The 24,210-nt window shown below is 33.1% G+C and overlaps 1 protein-coding gene across 8 annotated transcripts; it reads left to right on the top strand.

Annotated features, from left to right (window-relative positions):
• Window positions 1-253: 253 nt before the first annotated feature.
• Window positions 254-22,909, top strand: unc-104 (kinesin family member unc-104). Of its 8 annotated transcripts, none has more exons than XM_070634575.1 (17): window positions 254-394; window positions 6,970-7,239; window positions 7,304-7,428; window positions 7,627-8,182; window positions 8,249-8,415; window positions 8,802-8,941; window positions 11,214-11,255; window positions 11,702-12,477; window positions 12,536-12,647; window positions 13,746-14,121; window positions 15,513-15,755; window positions 17,291-17,546; window positions 17,640-18,731; window positions 18,820-19,009; window positions 20,308-21,142; window positions 21,213-21,314; window positions 21,392-22,909. In XM_070634575.1, the coding sequence occupies exons 2-17, from the start codon at window positions 7,057-7,059 to the stop codon at window positions 21,495-21,497; spliced, it is 5,301 nt and encodes a 1,766-aa protein (XP_070490676.1). In that variant the 5' UTR covers window positions 254-394; window positions 6,970-7,056; the 3' UTR covers window positions 21,498-22,909. The 8 variants fall into 8 exon arrangements, with proteins under 8 accessions (XP_070490676.1, XP_070490677.1, XP_070490675.1 ...); XM_070634576.1 differs by having other exon boundaries at window positions 11,699-12,477; window positions 18,820-19,000; XM_070634574.1 differs by having other exon boundaries at window positions 11,699-12,477.
• The last annotated feature ends 1,301 nt before the right edge of the window (window positions 22,910-24,210 follow it).

Below are 24,210 nucleotides of genomic sequence, written 5' to 3'. Positions count from 1 at the left end.
TATTGAACAAAAAGTATAAAGCATCGCACGTGGTTTTATTATTCCATTTACTTCCAATTTCAGTACATCTCACCCTTCCAATATTGTTTACAATGATTTGTTTTGAAGATTTTGCATGTGCCAGAAGGGGACAGATTTATGTTTTGTGTTGAGCATGCGCACCCTATTCCTACTTCCAATGAAAATCGATTTTATCATTAACACGCAGGACATTTTCACTCTTTATTCTGTTCCTTATTATAATTCGTGTAGAACAGTTGTACGTTGGATTGATTGAAAAAATATTAATTAAGTTAAAAGGGATTAAATGGACAATTTTTGATCAAAATGTATCGATATCGGATTAATTAAAGTGAATGATACGTTGTGATAGTGAATTTTTTTCATAAAATCTGTAAGTAATGGATGAAAACTTAATTCCAAAAAAATTCTATTGTGTGACGAAAAATGGAAAAAAAAAGTTTCATGGCGAATTGAAAAAAATTTATTATTTAAAAAATATGTAATTGTGTAAAATTGTGTGCTGAATTTACTAACTCGTAATGAAATAAGAACTAGCTATTTCGTGATTAGCTTTGAATGAGAAATGAAAATATGAAAAAATATTCTATTGATTTTTGGATTTGATGAATCAGAAAATGATTGTAAAAGGTCAAGAAAACCTTAATGAATGGAGCTATATGTGTGAGAGTGTCTGGTGTAAGAAACTGCTAACTGATTAATTATTGGTGATTATTCCCTCATTAATGTTGCAATCTTATGGATATCTGAAAAAAGGGATTTTTTTTCCTTTAAATCTAATTTCGCATGCGTTCCACTTCAATGGATTTTCCTCTTTATCATCCAAAATATTCTTCATTTTCAATGTGAATTTATAAACAAAAATTCCTCCAAGAATTCCATCCGCAATATCCATAATCATAAAAATTTCAAGAAATTCCTTCTTCTTTTGTTCCATCAACTTAAATGAATTAAGAAGATTATTGAGGAGCTCAACGTAGGACGATAGTGTTTGTCATTGTACTCAAGCTTAATCCGCTTTGAGTTTGATAGCATTCAATTCTATTTCATCATGCGTGCTTGTTTGCTGACTGACTTATAGGCTTATTTTCCACCAAAGCATTAACCATTTCTGTATGGATCCTGAAATATTGAATTTATAGCTGCAATATGGAAAAGCATTGCACAACACAAAAAAAATTTGGTTCCATATAATTTGCATCCTTGTGTGTGATGCATTATGCATCCATTCCATCCTTGGTACAACAGTCTATTTAAATACATATTATACCCACATTCAATTCATTTCCGCTGCTAACCAATGCAGTCAATATTGCGAATACAACATATATTCTAGAAATAGCTCATTTCCAGGTTTTATTGATTTCTCTTGTGGATTCTTTTCTTTTGTGGAACTTCCATCGTATTTTTAAATTTTTTTATTGAGTATTTATTTAAGGAACAAAAATTTTTTTTGCTTCCGTCAGCGATTTTAAAATTGAAATTCATGAAAAATTCAGAAATAAACTTCCCAAGATAGAATCTTCAGAGTGTCCCTGACATGAGCTTGAGTACTAAAATATCCTTGAAGAAGACTGTCTTAGCTTACACCTCCTTCATGTTTATGACTTGCTACATCCTCATTAATATTTTTTATTCACACCAGATTGGCAATTTTCGTATGAAGGAAGAAGGGATAAAGAACAGTAAATTATGTTATTTTAACAGTTGTTATCTACATCAGCATTAAGATTCAATTTATATTCTATGTTATTATCATGAACGAAGAAGTACAAAATATATCCGAGAGAGCGAGTTTAATAATGAATGTTTATGCTCTTTTAAGGTTCACTCAAAAATGCTCAGAACCTTGAATTCAAGGTATAAGTGAGCAGCAATGTCTCGTCAATTTACTACTTTTTTCCTTTCTCCATAAAGTACGAAGCACAAGGAAGAGAATTTGTGGCAACATCGAAATCTGAAGCCATAAAAATATTGACGCAATAGACTTTATTAGACAATCTGATTTTTTTCGTTCCGCGATGACTAATCGATTGGGGAAAATGAAAATGTGAAATGCAGAAGGAAAATTGCCACCCACACAACTCAATATTGAGTTTTTGTCTGTGAAACTTTCAATTTTTGATCGACTGGAGTGAGGTAAAAGCTTTCAAGCTCTTGAGATGAATTTTTTCTATGTAAAAAGATCATAAGCTGATTTAACAATCATGAGCATAAATCGTATTATCTTCTTTGACTAAAGCTTGCTCTCCTGTGAGAAAATTGAATAATAAAGTGATTGTAGTACCTTAACAGTTTGGTGCTGATGGCTAAAGCGCATTTTAAATTCTTCTTACTTACTTAGCTGGCTGTACATATCAATTGTGATCTATGGTTTCTCTCAGATGGTACCTATAGAAGACTCTATTGCTGGATTCCATTTGCCAATTTTCAATGCCAAGTGCAAAACTGCTGGCTTCCTTCCAAGACTTCATTTTTAACCGTAGTAGACATAAATACTCTAGAATCAGACATTTTATGAATTTTAGTGGTTAATCCAATCCACACCAACACTGCACAAAATATTGTAGTATTTATCCGATGTATCTATCCATGTCATCTAAACTGATTCCATTACCATTCACTGATTTCAATTACGAATGCACTCCTTTGTGTAGCAAAACAATTTAGTGATCCCTTGAATGCTGATGACGTCCGGATAAGACACAACTTTCTCTATGGCTTGGCTAAGACGTCAACACTACTTCACCATGGCTACCCAGTCATCCAAATCAACATTAACATTGTGTACAGTTCACACAAAAAATATTAATTTAAAATTCTTGAAATGAAAAATTTTCATTGCATAAATTTTCTTCCTTCCCACGCACACACAGCGGAGACGACAAAGCATAAGTCTTGCCATATTATTGCATTTTTTCAACCATTTCTCTTTTTTATTCTCGACATTCTTGCTGTTGATTTCTTGCCAAGATTACCAACTAAAATTCATACATAAGGCTGAAAGTTTTATATGAAATTTGTGAGTGGAAATGGAAACATGTAAACACATAAAAGCGAATATTTTATTGCTTAAAAAAGTTTTCCTCATGCTTGTGTGACTAAATATGCAATAAAAACTGTTAGAATGAGAGAATATTGTCGACAGACGTTTATAATGGATTGCATATATATAGATAATAAAAAGTACTGATGATCCATTAAAATTGATGAAATGTTTACATTGGATTCAACTTCCGGTCACTGTATGGTGTCTACGGTAAGCAAGATGAATGAAGGGTCCATGTTTGTTTTCCCAAGCCAGTAAAAGTTTATTTATGGCTATAAAAAAGGTTGAATTCTGTATGAGAATGAAGTAATTTAGGAAGATGTGGGTTGGAAATTGAGAATAGTTCCTTATAATCCGGTAGAACAACAGTACATTAACGTCCGATCTGGTGTTAATTTATTTACTGTTGATAAAAGCTAAATCTTGTTTTTGTTATGTCCTCATAAAGTCTGGAATTTCAATTTGAATTCGAGCCTAGTTTTGATGTATTCTTACGCTGAGTCGGGAAGAGTTCAGTTTGTTTAAGGCTTCTGGGCATCTGTAGCTAGCTTCTTAGATTCAATGATGTGTTTTATAGCTATGCAGACTTAATGGTTGCATTTTATTGCTGTCTCGAAGATTGTGGCTCTATGTCGGTTTTATGCTGATTTGAAGACATTTTCATGTTTCAAGGACATCGAAAACCAGGGTTGTAGTAGGAAATATTTTGGGCTTATTTTCTCTAACAGGCAAAAAGTCAGCTTTTAGATATCGTAATGATATTTATGAGTCATAAAAGCATGCTCTTTGTTATGTTAAGGATTAAGATTTGTGTCTCGAAAAGTAAGAACAACCTCAAACAACACCCCCGCCTTCTAGACATGCAGCTGTCAAACAACACAATTACATCACAATAAATCCCTAACATCCAAAACTTCCAACTTTCCATATGTTATTCCTGCAAAATCATTATTATTCCTCTACGCATTTGCATTAATTAACAGTCAAGTTTTCATCCTCTCTTGACAATAATTAAATGCTCGAAAAAACCTTCATCCATTATGTCTTCTAAGGATATGAAACAAAAAAAAGTAATGCTTATAGCAAAATCGTTAGGATATATTTTTCTAGAAGTCTGCACAACATGAAAAAAATAAAACTTTTCCATACATAAAATTATATTATGTAAGCGTAGGCGTTAATTTGTATTATACAAAACCATGAAATATGACGTCCTTATTCCGAATGATATAAAACAGCACAGAATATAATGATGGATTGTGTATAGACGTGATTACAAACAGTTTTTAACTCTACAAGTGTTTTTACCTTTTGGATTGCTTGAGGCGACAAAGTCTCCCAATTACTGACATACCCGTACGTAATGTTCGTGTCTCTAAAAATAAATAAGGGAAGTTTAGTCACAGACACAAAAGATTCAATTTCATAAACTTTAAGAGATTCAACTTAAAGCTCTTTCTCATATATTTACTGTATATGAAGGCGGACAGCTGCATCCATTTTGGATACTTTCATACCTCCATCCACAATTTAATTAAGTCTTATCATAAGAATGAAAATGTTACGTGTGCTGCAGATTTAACATTTTGGGTCATGTTAATAAGTCTTATCATAAGAATGAAAATGTTACGTGTGCTGCAGATGAACATTTTCATACAAGACTCGAGGATGGAGTGAATCAAAAATTCATTAAATTCTCTTTTCATTACATTTTGAGTTTGTTTAAGGCAACAGACGGAAAGCTTGTATATCCCGAGTACATTTTGGGTCATGTAACTGCCGTCATATGGCTCGGATATGTTTTTTATTCAAATTATTCTGAAATAAAAATAGTATAACATTCAAATGATAAAAGAACTACGTTGTTAATCCATAAAAGCCTGCCTACTCATTAATTAATTCCATAGCTAGGGAGATGCAATTGCCTGAGGTTTACGAACTACACATGAGTTGGCAAATCAATTTTAGTTTTCAAAATGTTTACATTTTATGATATAATTGCGTTTTAATTATCTGACATGAGTGACTAGTGACGCAACACTCATCATAAATTTCATCTTGTGTCTTCATTCCTCTACTTTTTTTTCCACAATGAATATTAATTGTGTTTAAACATATGGAACTGACGTAAGACATAATTTCTAATATATCATCTTCTCATGAGCATACATAAGTAATGGAAATGCTGTCTTATGGAGAAAATAAGGTTGTATAAAAAATAACTTTTCAGACTGCTGTAAATTGGCTGCATCCTACACACGACTGTAAAAAATACATTTTTAAAGTTTTCTTGTTCCTTTTTAAAATGAAAAGTTATGACTACATAAAGTCTGATGAACTGAAATCACACCCCATTAGCAATAACAATCAATTTACGTTCAATCCAATAGAATCCACATTTGACCTCAAAATCTAAATCTATATTCATTTTAATGTCGCATTTTAAAGCTCTGCTGTGTACTTGACCTAAAAAATTAAACTTTACAGTTGATTAAAAAAGTTTTCAATTTTTAAATCCCCAAAATGCTCTCAATTTACGATTCTCGACCCAAAAGTTTATCCATAAAAGAAATACAATAGCATGGTACCAAATATCGCAGCATTAACATAACAATGAGTGTATCAAATTATGTCATTAGTTATATTGTGTATTAACACTTGTTGGAGGTTGATATCAGAGGACTAAAGGAGATCTCATAGCCACAATATGGCGTGAAGTCAACTAAGATTGTGCATTCAAGAGTGGAATTCAAACTCTGTCCCGTGCCTTCCTAGAACATTGCATCTAATGCAAACTGAGATTTTCGATATGGATTTGTCAACTTGATGCTGACTTTAAGAGCTCTGAAATTGACTACTAAAAGCGATTCTCAACAATCCTCTCAGTTGGCCTTGAAATATGTGAAAATTAGTTAATTGATTGAAATCATTTGAAATTCATGCATTTGTCACTTGAGGTAGTTAACAGGAAGTTACATAAAAGATTCAACATGAAACTATCGTTACAGGCTCCTCAAAACTTACATAAACGATAACCTTCCTTACATAAACATCCAATTATAAAATCACATTATTTTTTCACATGAATAGTTCAGCAGGACAATTATAGACACGAGATAACAATATCTTACGACTCATAAATCCACTCATCAACACTATTGCATAATTATAGTTCTGTCAATGATGCTGAATTCAATTGTTTCTATTCATAAATATGAATGCGTCTTTGTTTGTGAAAAACTCCATCCACCAACTTGTTATCGTTATGATTTGTTTTTCTGCTATTTATGGAATGTCTTCTTCTCCTATTATTATACCCGACAAAGCATTCTTTTATTTACATTGTTCATGGTCTGATGATGATGATATCAAAATGGAGAATTATTGTTTTTTTGGGAGTTTATTTGAGTGATGTCCTGTGTCATACTTGATCCTTGGATTTTCGGTTGTCCTTTGAACTTATAGTTTGATTGTGGGATTGTCAGGAAAGTGACTGTCACTTCCATGCTTGACTACCATGCGGACAGCATTTTAACATGTGTCTGTCGGCCAATAAAGGTCTACAAAAACCAAAACAACCTTAATCTTATCAGTCCTTCCAACCTCCATGTCTAAATTTACTAACAACATAAAAAGTTCCAATTTATTTATGGAAAGTCTTCTTTCTCTCCTTTTTATTATTCCGTCGAAACGTTCAATTATTTACTCTGTACATGATGGCAATATTGAACGATAAAATTGAAAAGCTCACTCAATATTCGTATGAATCATAAAGTTATGAGCCGATGAATGAGTGATTGTTTATTTAATTTGACTATAATTCATGTTTGTGGATGACATGGATCAATAATTATATAGACATTAAAAAATATTTAATATCTTTTAAACTTTATTTTTAGACAAGCTCATCACAATAAGAAGTACTGACACAATCAATACACTCAACTAATTAAAAACTTTTCAACCGTAGAAAAAAATCAAGAAAAATGTCATCAGTAAAGGTAGCAGTTCGCGTTCGTCCGTTCAACTCGCGTGAAATCGCCCGTGAATCAAAATGTATAATTGAAATGTCTGGGAATCAGACATCCATCACAAATCCAAAAGTACCTCCTGGTACTGCAGATTCTGTCAAACGATTCAACTACGATTACTCATACTTTTCGTTTGACGTAAGCTTACTGATATTTCAAATGACATGAGCCATAAATAAAATAAATTACAATTTCCTTATAGACATCTGATCCTGAATTTGCGACTCAAGATATGGTTTATTCTGATATTGGAGAGGAAATGCTTCACCATTCGTTTGATGGTTACAATGTATGCATATTTGCTTATGGACAGACTGGTGCTGGAAAGTGAGTATGATGGGTATTCAGCTGGACTCGAGATCTTCTTAGAACTAGTTCAAGTTACGCTTCAAGTTTCCTTAACTGCCTGATTACTAGAACTAGATTTAATGAGAATTTCCACTTGATCCAGAATCATTCCTGAATCAAAATCCGTTGACAATCATCAGCAAGGCATAACTCTAACAAATAATCCTTTAATTCCAGATCATATACGATGATGGGAAAGCAGGAGGCAGGACAAGAAGGTATCATACCAATGATATGTGATGATCTCTTCAAAAAAATCCACGAAACGGAAAGCGATTCACTAAAATATTCAGTCGAAGTATCATATATGGAAATTTATTGTGAACGTGTACGAGACTTGTTGAATCCAAAAAATAAAGGAAATTTGCGTGTACGAGAGCATCCATTGTTGGGTCCATATGTAGAAGATTTATCAAAATTAGCTGTTACATCATACCAAGATATTCATGATTTGATTGATGAGGGTAATAAAGCTAGAACAGTAGCAGCCACAAATATGAATGAGACGAGTTCTAGATCGCATGCTGTCTTTACGATTTTCTTCACGCAACAAAAGCACGATGCTACAACTGATTTAGTAGCTGAAAAAGTATCAAAAATTAGCTTAGTCGATTTAGCAGGAAGTGAACGAGCTGACAGTACAGGTGCTAAAGGCACGAGACTAAAGGAAGGTGCAAACATTAATAAATCATTGACTACATTAGGAAAAGTCATATCCGGATTAGCAGAACTTGTAAGTTTGCTACTTGAAAAATTTACATCATTAATTATTCACAAATTTTTCACTTACCATTTTTAGTCTGCATCAAAAAGTAAGAAGAACAAGAAAGCTGATTTTATTCCCTATCGTGACTCAGTTCTCACTTGGCTATTACGTGAGAATCTTGGCGGAAATTCAAAAACAGCTATGATTGCTGCAATTTCACCGGCTGATATTAATTATGATGAGACATTAAGTACCCTTAGGTGAGTTGAAAAAGTTTCTCAATTGCGGGGTCACTCGAGACAAGACTTCTGTTATCTCGACCTTTTCTACCTTTTTTCAACCCAACCCCTTAAAGCACATCCAAAAATAATATTCATAATTCAACTTCTGTTTGGGTTAAATGTGAAACACTTGTGAATTCAAGAGCTTTTAACAAATTGGACTCGAACTTTAAATAATGTTTTTTCATGCATGAAAGATGCTCCTTATGGCTTGATTTGAATGGTCCATTTGTGGTTCTGAATGGTTATTTCAACACAAGTCATGTAGTGATCAATATCAAATAAATGAAAATCTATGACCCAAAATTAATTTGGGTAGTTCTGCCTTAAGATGTTATCAAGTTTTCATTCTTTATGTTTTTTAGGTATGCCGATCGAGCCAAACAAATTGTTTGTAAAGCTGTTGTTAATGAGGATGCTAATGCTAAACTTATTCGTGAATTGAAAGAAGAAATTCAAAAATTACGTGAATTATTGAAAAATGAAGGAATTGAGGTTCATGAAGGTAAGCTAAGAATTTTATTTTTAGATCAAAAATTGCTAGTTTTTAAGCATGTGAGGGATGAAATTGAAGTGTGCCATAGAGAATAGAGGAAAATAGGATGCTGGTCATCTGAAAGTTAGGAGCTTTGGCTTATACATTATTTATAGCTATCAGATGATTGCATTTTATATTTCAAGGATAAATTGTTTAATCAAATTAAATGTGAAGAAGAAAAGTTAATAAGCATGATCACAGAGGTTTCGATTCATTAACTTCAATGTTGGTCTTGAAGCATGTGTGGTGAAGGGGTTAACTGTTTAAAACTCGTGGGGTGTGTTGAAGGTTTTCATCTTGAAGATATTGTATTGATTCTGTTTTTAAGCAAGAATTGGAACAGTAAGATTCTATCTCTTGGAAACTTTCATGACAGAAGAATATTAACTGTGGTTTATGGATGAAAGGATTTCGGTATTGAAATGAAATTCTCGGTTCAATCTGTAATCAGGTTCATAAAGTATTGTCGATGATCTGAGGCCATCGTAACGGCTGATTTAAAAACCATTTCTGCTGCGAATTGAATAACTCGTGTTATATGCACCAGTCTTGATGTGCAATCAATCAATACTTTTGAAATTTTCTGCTTAATTTCCTTAACAAATTGATTTAATTGAATAGCTTAATAAATCAAATTGTGCTTAATGACAATTTATGAATTTAAGACTTCATTCAACATCTGTGAATTTAATCGTTTAGGATTTCATTGATATGCAGTCACTTTTGAATATTTTTGTGTATTTTAAATGAGACAATTTAATGTCTACAAGAATCAAGCTTAAATTTGACAGTTAAAGATTATCTAGTAATCCCTTTCAAAATATGCTATATTTTTCAAATCCCGAGCAGGATATTGTAGTATATGCTATGAGTAGGGTCCAGTTAAGTACACCAAGGCTTCATTTCCTACATTAAACATGCACATACATTCATCCTCATTTCAACCCTCATAACTATTTTTTTAAATTTATAAGTTCCATTTTCAATTAGAATAGATAGAATAGAAGTGTTGAGAATCTGTTCTTATTTTTGGCCTTAAAGTGTTTCAAAATTTTACACGTAATTGAATGATGGATGTAAAAGAATTTTAAAATTTTGTTCCTCAGCACTTCCTTATAATGTTTCATTATTATAATCTTACAAAATTGTTGGAAAATGTCACAAATTAGTGGAATTAGAGACGAAATTAATCTTAACGAGACTTGCGGCAATAAGGGATTAATTTTGGTAATAATGATTATATAATTAAGTCGTGTGCAGGCACACTAGGGATATAATTACAAAATTCATTAAGGATTGAATTTATCACTGAGGTTCTACGTAAGAACTTCATTCTTGGTAACATATTGAGATCCACAGGACTAAGAAGAGACAAGTATAAAATATGTCAATATGTAGCTTCAAATCACAACAAAACTACTGACGTCATGTGTATGATATGACTGATAGAAAAAAGCACAACGAAGACTTTTTATGGATTATAAAATCTTATAAACTTTTTCTTGTAATTATGTATGTCTCAATGTGTACGGAAGATATAATATTAATCTCGCTTATGATGTGACATATGAGACTATAGAAAATGAAATCTGAAACTCATTAAACTTTTTTAAAGCCTGAATGCTTTACAAAGTCCCATTTCTCATTGCTTAAAATGTCAAATCTTTTATTTTAAATGACATAAGCTTTTATGGTTTTAATATTCGTTGAACAAGATTGTGGATCAGAGTTGGGAATGAGTTTATTTAATTGCTTTATGCGATATGAGTCAGGTTCTTTAGTATGCTATAGAGCAATGGTGGAAAACCTGTATGCCTTCTCTAAATGCAATGATCCGTATTATTGTTGTTTCTGGAAGTTTATCAATATTTCCTGTGCTATGAGTCAGAGTTAGGTTCACTCCAGATTGTGAAACACTCCAAAATCAGGTGTACTCTAGAAGTCATGCACACTTCACAGTCAGAGATACTCCATAGTCAGGAACATGTCTTTTAACTGTTTTCTGAATTCACGGCTCTGATTGATCCTTTGGAGAAAATCAACTCTCATTTTCATCCTCACAATATTCATAATCCAAGTCTGAGGTGGAACTTAGGACTAAGAAGACCATAAAATAATTTTTTGTGACATTTTTCAACGCCTTTACATTTCATTTTAAAATAACATCATTGTCTAAAATTTCTCAATCAAAACCACAAACCGTCTGCTTCCAATAAAAATTATTATAAAAATCATAAAGGACCTGACGGAAAAATAATTTGTGAAAAGCGAGATTCCAACAGTAAGTAATTTGGAAATAAAAAAAAATATTCAACACTGTATGCTGCTTACTGTTCAAAGAATAAGGCATATGGTGTTGATTAACTGATAACTCTATTTTCTCGTCTATAATGAATGTAATTTGAGTTAAAAGGCACTCATTTTTTGCGTCTTACTCGCTTTTTATGTTTCGAAAAAGGAACGGAAGTAGCAAAAATTAAAAATAATTGGCCGAAAATTCCATAATTTTTCTTCAGTTAATTAGTTCTTTATTAGCAATTTTAACGCTTGCATTTTCCTCATTATTTCATTTTCTTCTCAATGAATGCTTGTGAGTTTTTAAGTCTCTTTCCTCTTTAATGCTTTCATAACACGTCATTGAATTTAATTTCATTTACCCCATTTCTCTTTTCTCCGCCAACCCCACACAACATTATGATAAAAATAATTTTATGAAATATCAAGAAGATGAAGACAAAGGTGCAAATGATGGCAAAGAGATTGTTTTATCGCCTGTCAAAGGGCGTACCCGAACGGGTTCAACGACGGAAATGGCTGTTGATCAATTGCAGGCGAGTGAGAAATTAATAGCTGAATTGAATGAGACGTGGGAGGAAAAGTTAAAACGTACCGAACAGATCCGTGTACAGCGTGAGGCAATTTTTGCGGAAATGGGGGTTGCTGTAAAGGAAGATGGCATAACTGTTGGTGTATTTAGTCCCAAAATGACGCCACATTTAGTTAATTTGAATGAGGATCCAACTCTTTCGGAATGTTTACTGTATTATATAAAGGATGGAATTACGAGATTAGGAACGCATGAGGCTAATTTGCCACAGGATATACAATTATCTGGCTCGCATATTTTAAAAGAACATTGCATATTTGAGAACAGAAATGGCATCGTAACATTAATACCAGCAAAGGATGCTTTGGTTTATTGTAATGGCCGTAAAGTTACAGAGCCAGAAATCCTCTCCACCGGCTCGCGTGTCATTTTAGGCAAAAATCACGTTTTTCGTTTTACACATCCTGAACAAGCTCGAGAGAAACGCGAGAAGGCTGTTGACATTATGCAGGAATCAAAGAGTGAAGTGGTCGATTGGAATTTCGCACAATGTGAATTATTGGAGAAACAGGGTATTGATTTGAAGAAGGAAATGGAAAAGCGTTTGATAATTTTGGAAGAGCAGTTCCGACGTGAAAAGCAGCAAGCTGATCAAGAATTTGAGGAGCAGAGAAAGGTAAGAACTTGACATAATTGGCACAGATTCAAAATTAATTTCATATATTCAATTTTAGACATACGAAGCAAGAATTGATGCTCTACAAAAACAAGTCGAGGAACAATCAATGACAATGTCAATGTATAGCAGCTACAGTCCCGAAGACTTTCATCAAGAGGATATTTTTGGTGAGGATTCATTTAATTCCCATTTTATAGCTCATTTTAATCCATTAATGATGCCATTAAATACTTTGTATAAAGCTTTATTTTATAGCATCAATAACAGCTTTATTGTAACTTAATAGCTGCATTTCCTTTGATGATTCTTACAATCAATTCAAAAAAATGGCTCGTTGATAAAATTAAAAAGAATCGAGGATTTACTTTTAGAATTAGCAACAAAACATTTCGATGTCTTAACCTTAATTAGCAGAAAATTAGCAACAACTTTCTTCTTCCTTAGCATTTGTTTTTATTTTTCGGTTCTTTCAACCTTGATCTTTAAAATTCCTTTTAATTTCATCAAAAGGAGATACCTTGAAGGACTTTTTCTGTTAATTAATGAGACATTTGATGTTTTTTTATGCGATTTTAAATTAACGCGAACCTTGAAATTAAGGAAATGAAGATTCTTGAGAAATTTCTGAGTTTTCTTCATTTTGTGATGCTTGAAAATTTCAACCTTATGAGCTAGTATAGCTAGCGGTGAAGGCACATTATGTACCAAAGACCTAAAAATTGAATCCAAAACTAGAACAAAGCTTGTTGGTTCATATGAACTGGGCTTGAATCCAAGACCCTTGGCACATATGACTAACGATCATTTAGGCAACTGATGTCATTCCACTGCTTGTGACCTTAATAGGTCAATTGACATTCAACTTTGCTTCCAACATTTGACACAAAAGACTTAACCTTTACATCCCAAATTTAATAACCCCCATGAGAACATTTTCAATTTTCTTCCACTATCAAGAGATTTTTCAATATTAATATTCCCATATTTAGAAAGCCTTAAAAAATTTCATAAAAACATTTGAGCCATTTTGACGTGTTTAAGATTCACAAAAGCAATAAAAATTCCTTCATAAGTGGCTTCCCTTAAGAAGGCAATAAAAATTTCATAGCCTATTTTAGAAGCACATTGAGGCGTTACGACAATAAAAATTTAAATGCCATAAAAAGTCTTATTAAAGGCATTTATTTAAGCTTAAAGCAGCCTTAGCTGTAAAGCTGATTTTACATCAATAATGCATAATAATTTAATTCAATTGTCATTTTCAGTTAACCCACTTTTCGATGGACAAGCAAACTGGACACAGCGTCAAGCTGGCTTAGTCGCATGGGCATTTAGAAAATGGCGCTATCATCAGTTTACATCATTACGTGATGATTTGTGGGGAAATGCAATTTTCCTAAAGGAGGCCAATGCCATTTCCGTTGAACTAAAGAAGAAAGTTCAATTTCAATTTACATTATTGACTGACACGCTTTATTCACCACTTCCACCTGACTTGCAAACAAATGCATTAATGAATGTTAATGATGAAGATTTTACTAGCACAGCAGGTGTTCCACCACCATCTCGCACAATTGTTGCTGTTGAAGTGACTGACATGAAGAATGGTGCAACACATTATTGGTCGCTTGAGAAATTGCGGTGAGTTAACTTCATTCCATTAATTTGATTCCATTTTGTTAATTGATAGTGATTTTATATTAAATGAAAAAAGTTAAGTACGTTTTTAATTGTTCTTTTGAGACGTGTTTCATTCAAAATAATTTTTATATATTGATGGCTTCTAGTTACACATTTCGACGATTGAAATATAATTGAAAAAGTATTGTTTTGAAGCGGATGATTAGAGTGCACTTTGGGATTGTGGTTAGTAAGCTACACATCAACACACAAACAATTAATTGTGATTCTTGTCACATTATTGTGAGCATTGTGCTGATTATTGTTATTTCGCATCAATGTCCTCATAAAATCAACAGCTAAAGCATTACTCTCTCGCTGACAGATTTGTCTTTATTCCAGATTTCATTGTGCTTCGATATCGCAACAGTAAAAAACTCTCATTAAGGCAGTTAAGTCTAAACTGTGTGCCGGGACACACTACTGTACTGCCAATTTTTATTCAAAATGACATTATGAATGTTGTAGTAGTTTCAGTCATGACTAACCAACAAGGTGTACCATGGCACAAAAAAGTTTGGACAGCACTGGATTAATGTGAACATCTGTGATATCCATAAAGTATGGTAAAGCTTCGATTTAGGAATAATAATCATATAGATATTATAGATTCACGACAGAATAGCATATTTATAGATTCTATTGATTTTCAATCATATTTGCCTGTGACATGATGAAAAGTATTGTCTGAACCATCAAAATTGTAAATAAATAGCTATTATGGGTGGTTCCATCAGAGCATCTCTAAGTCATTTTGTCACTGTTATGAAGAAACGGCAATTTAAGGTATCGCAAGTGACAGCAATAACAATTCTACAGTTGAGAATCTAATATTGAAATATATAACTCAAGCTAGTTTAGTTCCCCACACACACACTTAACCCTGAACTCAACATCTGCTTACTAACCACAAATAAAGTGTGCTAAAGATCATGTGCAGAACAAAAGTAATCAAAAAAGTCAATGAAAATTTGAAATTAAAATTGAAATTAACTAATGTTTATTACCTCACCAGCTTTCCATTCATATAAACATAAATTTCTGTTTCTCTGTCTGTTAATGCCTCTCACCACCAACACATTTCTCCTTTCAAACTCAATTTTCCAAAAATAATAATTTTCTATAATTAATTTATTGAATTTGGTAAAGAATTTAATGGAAATAAAAATTGAAATCAAGAAGAAATTCACAGAAAGTGAAATGTGAAATCCTCAAAGGCACCTTCAATTATGAGTTTTTGTTTTTTTTCTTCTCCTCTCTTTTAAGTCTTGTTGAAGTCATTCAAAAATTTAATTTAATGTAGTCGAAAATATATTTTTTTAATTAAAAAATGAAATCATTTCAAATCTTAGCTATCGACTTGAATTGATGCGTCAAATCTACAACACTGCTGAGAGTCCAGAAATGACGATATTCCAATTGATGGACACAATACCGTCTGTTGGTAATGTTACTAACAGTCTCGATTCAACAGCTGTCAATCATTCTGTTAATCATGTACCACAACCAGTGATTGAATCTACTGGAATTATTGGACAAACAAGCAGTTACAGAAACACATCAAGACTTTCGTTAGCTAACTTATTGCCTTCTAGGTTAGCATTCTACCCAATTTAAGCATCGTGGAAAAAAAATATGGAATATTATTATGATTTATTATGTACATAAACTTAATTTTTATTTTTATTGCATTCTGCAATATGTGAAGTGCATTTTTTTGTTTCGCTTCTCTGCTGAACAACTTTATTTCCACAACAAAAACAATTTTAGCTAGAATTTATGGTATGACGTAATTGATGCAAGGATTTTTACAGTGAATGCTTTATATAACGAAACCTTGAATGATATGAGGGGATCTAAGTGCATCATGTTGGGTCAGGGACACTTAGGCTATTGATATATGAGATGGGAGATTGTCGCACCATGATAGTCTCTTCGGATTGAATCAATGCTATTTGTCATCTCAGCGCAATGTGCATTTCGAGGCATTTTTCTGTAAAATTTTGAAAATTTTCTTAGCGAATGCCTGATTTTTGTATGAAATCAGTTAGTTATTCCGATCCCTTGGTAATGTCTTAGCGTACCCCACCCATTAAACTATCCATAATCGCAACGGATTAGGGTTAAATGGAATGCTTTAGAGGGGTTGGGAATTATGGCTCGAAAAAGTCTAGCAGAATGAAGATTTTTTTTCCAAATCGTGGGTGTTTCAACCCTCCAAACCATGAAAACATCCTTCCCTAGTACCATATCCTCATGAACATGAACTTGTCTAGTAACATCCCTCCTTGATATGCCTCTACCTAGCACCACACCAGTAAAATGATTGACTTACTCTGAATGCCTTAGGAATTCACTGTAAAAATCTGTGTTTTCACACAAAAATTCAAATTAGTTATTAATAAAGTGCACTAAGCATATCTCATGCAATTCTGTGTATATATATCCAAAAATGTATATAATATGAAAATATTTTTTGCATACTATTTTCTTGCATTATTATTAGCTGAAAAAACATTGCAGCGTCCATGCAGAAAAATGGTTTTTCAATATATATGCTTAATATTATTATTATTTAATTCCACCAAAAATTACCTTACACATGACTGAATCCATGAATATGGCAGCTTATGTCCATTAATAAATCCTTCTTTATGATTTTTTTTTCACTCCTCACGCCTTTGAGGATAATAAAAAGTATTAAAAAATTATCAAGAAAAATCTCAAATGATGATAAATACTTTACAAATTAACATACATCAGACATGAATGTAAATCATGCACATATATAAAAATTTTATGATACAAGCTCGCAGGCTTCATATGCATGTATTTGATGAAAGCTAAAGTTCTTTTATTTCTTCTTCTTCTTAGTTCTACGCTTTTTTCCGCTTCTCATTGATTTTTTTTATATCCTTTACTGAATGTTGCTGTAAATTTATGACTGTTTGTACGTATTCAATAGCAAGTGAAGCATGAAATAATAAAATTTACCATAAATTCATATAACTTTTTTTGTGACATTAAGGAAATACTATAGAAATTAATGCTAATTGTTGCAACATATTTTCCTTTCGTTCTCTTCCGCAATTCACAAAACATACGCAAAATAAATAAAAACCAAAATTAGTCAACGCCTGGAGTTGATGCGTGAGATGTATCATAATGAGGCTGAATTATCGCCAACATCACCCGACTACAATGTAGAAAGCCTTACTGGAGGCGATCCATTTTATGATCGCTTTCCATGGTTCCGCCTTGTGGGTCGATGTTTCATTTATTTGAGTAATTTGTTATATCCTGTACCGTTGGTACATAAAGTACCCATCGTTAATGAGAGAGGAGATGTCCGCGGGTATATAAGAGTCGCTTTGCAGCCTGTTTTGGTGAGTGACTTCTTATTATATCAACCTTGACCTTCTGATTTAATGTAAGCATTTCCTTTTTGTGTATTTGCATCCATCTCTCAATGTTTGTAGGATGAAGAGAATTCTGATTTTAGTAATGGAGTTAAACAATCAGCACGAATAGTATTTGATGAAGAGAATACAAGTAACTTACCAAAGATTAAGCTTCGCTCACTTGCAAATGAGAAGGATGAAAAATATGCAGATGGTGATGGAAATTTAAAAATTGAAGAAGTTGAGCAAGAAGATGTCGATTCCGGACGTGGAGATTCGAGTGTTGCATCAGAATTCCACGATAATCAAGAAGAACAGCATGGCGAGCATTTGATGATTGGAAAAGAATTTACATTCCGTGTGACTGTCTTACAAGCGAGTGGAATTCCAGCTGAATTTTCCGACATCTTTTGTCAATTTAATTTTATGCATCGTCATGAAGAAGCATTTAGCACTGAGCCAATAAAAAATTCAGGTGCACCAATTGGCTTCTATCATGTTCAGAATATTACAGTTCCTGTGACAAAATCGTTCATGGAATATTTAAAGACTCAGCCAATCATGTTTAAAGTATTCGGTCACTATCAGAATCATCCATTGCACAAGGACTCGAAACAAGACACAGTCACACGTCCACCACCAAGACGAATGTTGCCACCAAGCATTCCAATTTCTCAACCTGTTAGAAGTCCCAAATTTGGTCCACTTCCATGTCCACCATCATCGACAGTTTTGGCAAAGCACGATGTACTCGTTTGGTTTGAAATTTGCGAACTTGCACCAAATGGAGAGTATGTACCATCTGTTGTTGATCACAGCGATGACTTGGCATGTCGTGGACTCTTTTTACTTCATCAAGGAATCCAAAGAAGAATTCGTATTACAATTGTACACGAGCATTCAACTGAACTTAAATGGAAAGAAATTCGTGAACTTGTTGTTGGGCGTATTAGAAATTCACCGGAACCAGCAGATGAAATTGATGATGAAGATTCGTGTGTACTTTCACTCGGCCTATTTCCTGGTGAATATCTTGAAATGCCAGGCGATGACCGAGCATTTTATCGATTTGAAGCTGCTTGGGATTCAAGCTTGCACAATTCAACAATGCTTAATCGAGTATCACAAGCTAATGAGACAGTCTATATTACTTTAAGTGCTTACTTGGAGGTAAATAAAAATTTGTTCCTTCATCTTCTTCCCTTTTTCCATTGTGACCATAATTTATCATGACATTTATGTATCTTCTCTCATACAGCTCGAGAATTGTGCGCGACCAGCAATAATAACAAAAGATTTAAGTATGGTGATTTATGGACGTGACGCACGCATTGGACCCCGATCACTTAAACATCTCTTCTCGGGAAATTATCGTAATCCAGAAGCTAATCGACTGTCTGGCGTTTATGAGCTATCACTGAGACGAGCATCTGAAGCAGGTAGTCCAGGTAGAAGTTCGATTTTAATGGTTGTGCCCTGAATGATAAACATGAATTAATTTCTTATGACTTGAAATATTTTATTTCATCTGTCGGATTAGCACATGGAAAATTTTTTTCGTGCTTTTATCGCATTTTTGAGAATTGAAATAAGTACATTTGAATAGTTCGCCTGGAGGGTTTGAAGCAAATTAATTCTTAGTATTTTATATAGGCAACGAACAGCTACGAATGTTATCATCTTAGAATAATTGAGGAATTTTGTTCGTTCATTTGACTATCATAGCGTCAAATATTTTACGCAAATATATAAAATTAAATTTTTGTGGAACTAAGTACAAATATTGCATAAGTGGAAGGCGCGTAGCTAGTGGGTTGTTAGATTGCAAACTATCCTTTCTCTAGAAAAATTGTTAGATATTCAGATCGGTCTAGAATAAATCAAATTCTCATGAAATTACTAATTACATCACTCACCCCTAGTAAAACGCCTCCGTCAGTCTTCCTGAGTGACAAATACGAAGAAGGCTCTGCCATGAATCCTTTAATTCTCCATCTCAAATAGATTTATTGATACTAAATGGCTGATCAAATAAAGGATTGCCAAGCCGAAATTAAATCGATCAAAATCAAGCATATCAGATCAGTTTAGCTCTGGCATGGTACCGGATTTAAACCGAATCCAACGTCAAATCAGAGTTAGCCGATCTGTTGCCAGATTTTTATTGAAGTACCTGATTTGTGCTATTCGGATATCTTTCTATAGAGTGAGCATATTTAGAGTGACTTTAAGATGGGAGAAGGAAAGGCTGATTTTTTTTGGACAAAATTAATTATGGTTCCATTGAATTACTACCTAATGTTCTTAAGGGTGTGAAGAGGGTTAGTTAAGATTGCGTCATACTTCCAGGAATGAAATATTTTACTGATCGATTGCCTCAAAAATGTGGATTCAACAGACTCGTGTTCTTAAATTAACAATAATATTTTTTCAATCAATCAACTTTAGTTTTTATTCTAGAAACACAAAATAATAAGTAAATGATAAAAAAGTAGAAATTTTTTAAGTATTATAAGGGCGCTTCCGTTAATTGCTTTATAAAACCTAAGTTTAAAATTAAAAAAAAAAAGACATGACCTAATTTAGTTTAGAATAGAGAGTTATTTTTATTATTCACGTAGCTTTTGCAGAGAGTTCTTATTTTTCTGTTTTTGTTATCACACAATCGATTAATCTCAAAGTCCATTAAAGCTAATCTTGCAAAAAAAATGTCATTTTCTTCTTGCTTCGTGAATATATCTCATAGGAGTTCAACGACGTCAACGACGTGTTTTGGATACAAGTTCAACATATGTTAGAGGTGAGGAGAATCTTGACGGCTGGCGTCCACGCGGTGATTCACTCATCTTCGATCATCAATGGGAATTAGAAAAACTAACTCGATTAGAGGAAGTTGGACGTGTAAGACATTTATTGCTTTTACGTGAACGTTTGGGATTAGATACAACACCCAATCCAACCACAAAAACTGAAAAAGATGTTTGTAATTTGGCAGCACGTGCCAATCAATCACCTGTTCATAACATGGTTATTCCACCATCACCGCAAACTCCCGTTACAGATCCAATTGTAATGGATCGAGAACCAACACAACGTGAACAGGAATTATTGAAGAGATGTGTAAAGTTGATTCAAGGAAGAATTGGAATGAATATGGATGATGGAAAAGAGAAGGAAAATGATATTTCTGCATCACCTGCTGGAGATGACAATTGTCCTGATTTGACTGTTAGTTATGCATCTGATTTAGTATCGCCACAAAGCTATGGAGTTGACGTACCAAATGGATGGGAACCACCATTACTCAAGGCTGTTCCACAAGAGCAACCATTACGTCTTTATGTACCGGATTTAGAGGAAATTCGCGTGAGTCCGGTTGTCGCACGAAAAGGTTATTTGAATATACTCGAACATGGATGTGCTGGATGGAAAAAGCGATGGGTTGCTGTACGACGACCATACGTCTTTATTTATCGATCTGATAAGGATCCCGTTGAACGAGCTGTCATCAATCTCGCAACAGCACAAGTTGAATGCAGTGAGGATCAAGCAGCCATGGTCAAAGTTCCAAATACATTCAGGTATAGAGTTTGTTTGCCTTTATTTAATTAGATTTATATGAATAATGAGACTCATTTTATCTAACAACAGCGTTGTCACAAAGCACAGAGGATATTTGCTCCAAACGCTCTTTGATAAAGAAGTACACGACTGGCTGTATGCAATAAATCCCCTTCTCGCCGGTCAAATCAGGTTAGACATGAACAATTGAGCGCAATTAATATTCTCGTCTAATTATACATTCTTTTTTCCCTCGTTTCTGAAATTAGATCTCGATCGGCACGTCGAAACATGGGGTCAGCAACAACAACAACACAGCTAACAAACACTACAGCTACAGCTCCACAATCAAATGCACAGGTCAAGGATAAATAGGATACATTAACGATGGAATCTGTGTTAGTTTATTAGATGGTGAGAATTTTTCACTCATTTTCCTATTCTTCTTCTGTTCCGTTCATGAAAGCTGCTGTGAAATGACATTTAAAATAGCATAAATATAAATATTTGTTCCACACGGAAAGCAAGTGATGAGGCAAATATTTGCAAATTTTCTGTGGGTTTTTTAAGAGGAAATGTGTCATATGCTTTAATATTAAAGTTCCTCATGACTGCTTCCGTAAAAATCACAACCACAACCACCAAACATACTCATATTAATTAAGTTAATCCAAAAATCACCTAACAAACTAGAAGTCTTGTTATGTTCTTAAAGACAACATATATTAAAGTTAAAATTAATCTTCAATAATCCTCACATTCTTCAGTACGCTACGAAATCTCCTGCTGTGCACGAATTCGCAAGAATAATGGCAAAAAATCACAGTAAATATTCTTATATATGCCATGATGCTGAACGAAAATCACTGTTGATGTTCATATAAGCTATAATGTTGAAATAAAATTATAAGCCTACGTTATCTGTACTTTTAGCATCTTGAAATTTAATAATAAAGGCATTCTGATGTTGAAAATTTGCCATTAAGTAAAATTTAAGGGATTTTTTTTCAATGCGAAGGAGCATAAAGAATACATGCAAGATGATATTTAAAGATTTTTTTTTCAAGGAAAATCCTTTAACGAATTAAGCACTTGAGGGTTTACCTTAAATACACAAAGTCTCATGCTAATTTTTTGTGTATATTCTTAGAATAAAATCTCATCTGTGGATGGTACAAGTGTATCACACGAAGGAGCAAGTCGAGAAGTTATTAACTAGGTTATTTTAAGACAGAGTGTTTGCTTTAAATTAAAGTCTACAGCATGATGAAGATTCTAGTCAAGCAATATGAGCATAATTAAAATATTCTCTAATATCAGCAAACCTTTTTTCGTCTAATGAATATATTAAAATAATCAGAATAGACATTTCGATGAATACGCATTCCTCGAAGGAATCCTTTCTTGTTCTCGATGAGGATCCAACCTTTTTTTTACGGTTGCGGAATATTAAGTTTTATTGTTCGGCATCTTTAAATATTGATTACGTGGTGATGACAATATGCTGCAAAAGGTGTCTAAAATTAGACATGTATAGACAATCTTAATTGATTTGAAATTGCGGCTTGAATCTGTTAGAAATTGTGGTCGGCAAGTCGAAGAAGTGGGTCTTGCGGATGTTGAAATTGATTTTTGGTGATGGAAATGATGGCTGAGGGAGCTTTGAAACAGTTGGTTGAGTGCTAACTTAATAGTGCAATCATCTTGAGAATGTCATTGGAATATTGAATTGCAAATTTGAATTTTAAGATATTCAATAACTAGGTCAGGACAGCGTCTTACCTATTTTGTGCAACGACACATTTAACAATCAGGTCGTGCGCTGAATTTTTTGGGAAAAGGGGTTAAGGAGGGGGTTGTGGCATCAATAGGTGTAATTTTGGATTTATTACGCCTTAACAAATTGAATCTCAAAACCTTTTTCTTCCCTATGAGTATGCTGGTGGCCGGGTTAATCATTTCGAGATCCGGTAACAGGCTACCATGACTGTGGCATGGTGCCGGCCTCAAGCCGAATCCTGTGTCAATTCAGAGTAATTTGTTGCTAGATTTTTTATCAATTAAAAGTGTTGTGATATTCGGGATGGTAAAGACACCACAACTAAGAACTTAATGCGCATTATAATTTCACCAAATAATGCAAAATTATAGTTTTCAAGGAACAGAAGAAGCGAGAAAAATAGTGAAAATAAATCGAGTGATGTTGCAATAAATTTTCATGATACGAAAAATGAGAAAAATGAACACATATTTCATCGTTCCAAATAATCTTCTTTGTCTTGATTCATACACAAAAAATAAAAAAGGAAAAAGAGAATGACTAAGGAAGAACATAAAGATTAAAAAATATATATTATTATTATTGAGAGAAAATAATATTATTTCTACTTATGAGAATAACATAAAGAATATTAATGGCAAACAAATGAGAAAAAAAAATGAATTTCTAAATGTATTATAAAAGATATATAATAACATTTTATTCCAATGAAATTGAAATTGAGATAAAAATGATGAAGCGCCTGAGATAAGTTTAACAAAAAAAAATATTTGAAATGAAATTTAAATTTTTTTTTGCTTACAAAAAATGCTTTTGAGGAATTTTTTTCTCTTAGTTTTTCATTAAAATGATATAATAATGTGTACAGAAGTTATTTATCTTTCATCAATTCCCATCTATAGATTCATCTTCATCTCAAGCCTTTTCCCATTTCCTATCTGATGATGCTTTTTATGCGAAGGCAGCTTTTTGCCATCCAAAAACTTTTATTTTTCTTTACAATTTTACTTCTGTAAATAGTTTTAATTATATTTTGTGCTAATTTGCATAAAAGCTTTTTAATAAATTAGTAAAAAATTTACTTGACGTGTTGAAGCTGATAAGGTATAAATGATACATGTGTACAGAAAAATACAGGACTCGAAGTCGACTAACTACTTAATTTTAAAATTCTAGTCAACTTCTTGTTCTAGTTCCTTAAGCGCATATCTATGAGTATTCAGCAATTGCGATAGTCATTGATATAAAATGAATCTCCTGAGTCTTACCGCTGCAAGACTAAACATAGAAATATTTCTAGGTAATACT

This window comes from Chironomus tepperi, unplaced genomic scaffold (genome assembly GCF_022539635.2).
Source record: "Chironomus tepperi strain 1889 unplaced genomic scaffold, CSIRO-AGI_Ctep_v1 contig_85, whole genome shotgun sequence".
Taxonomy (NCBI): domain Eukaryota; kingdom Metazoa; phylum Arthropoda; class Insecta; order Diptera; family Chironomidae; genus Chironomus; species Chironomus tepperi.
The sequence above is the reverse complement of the archived record's forward strand: the minus strand, read 5'-3'. Positions and strand labels throughout refer to the sequence as shown.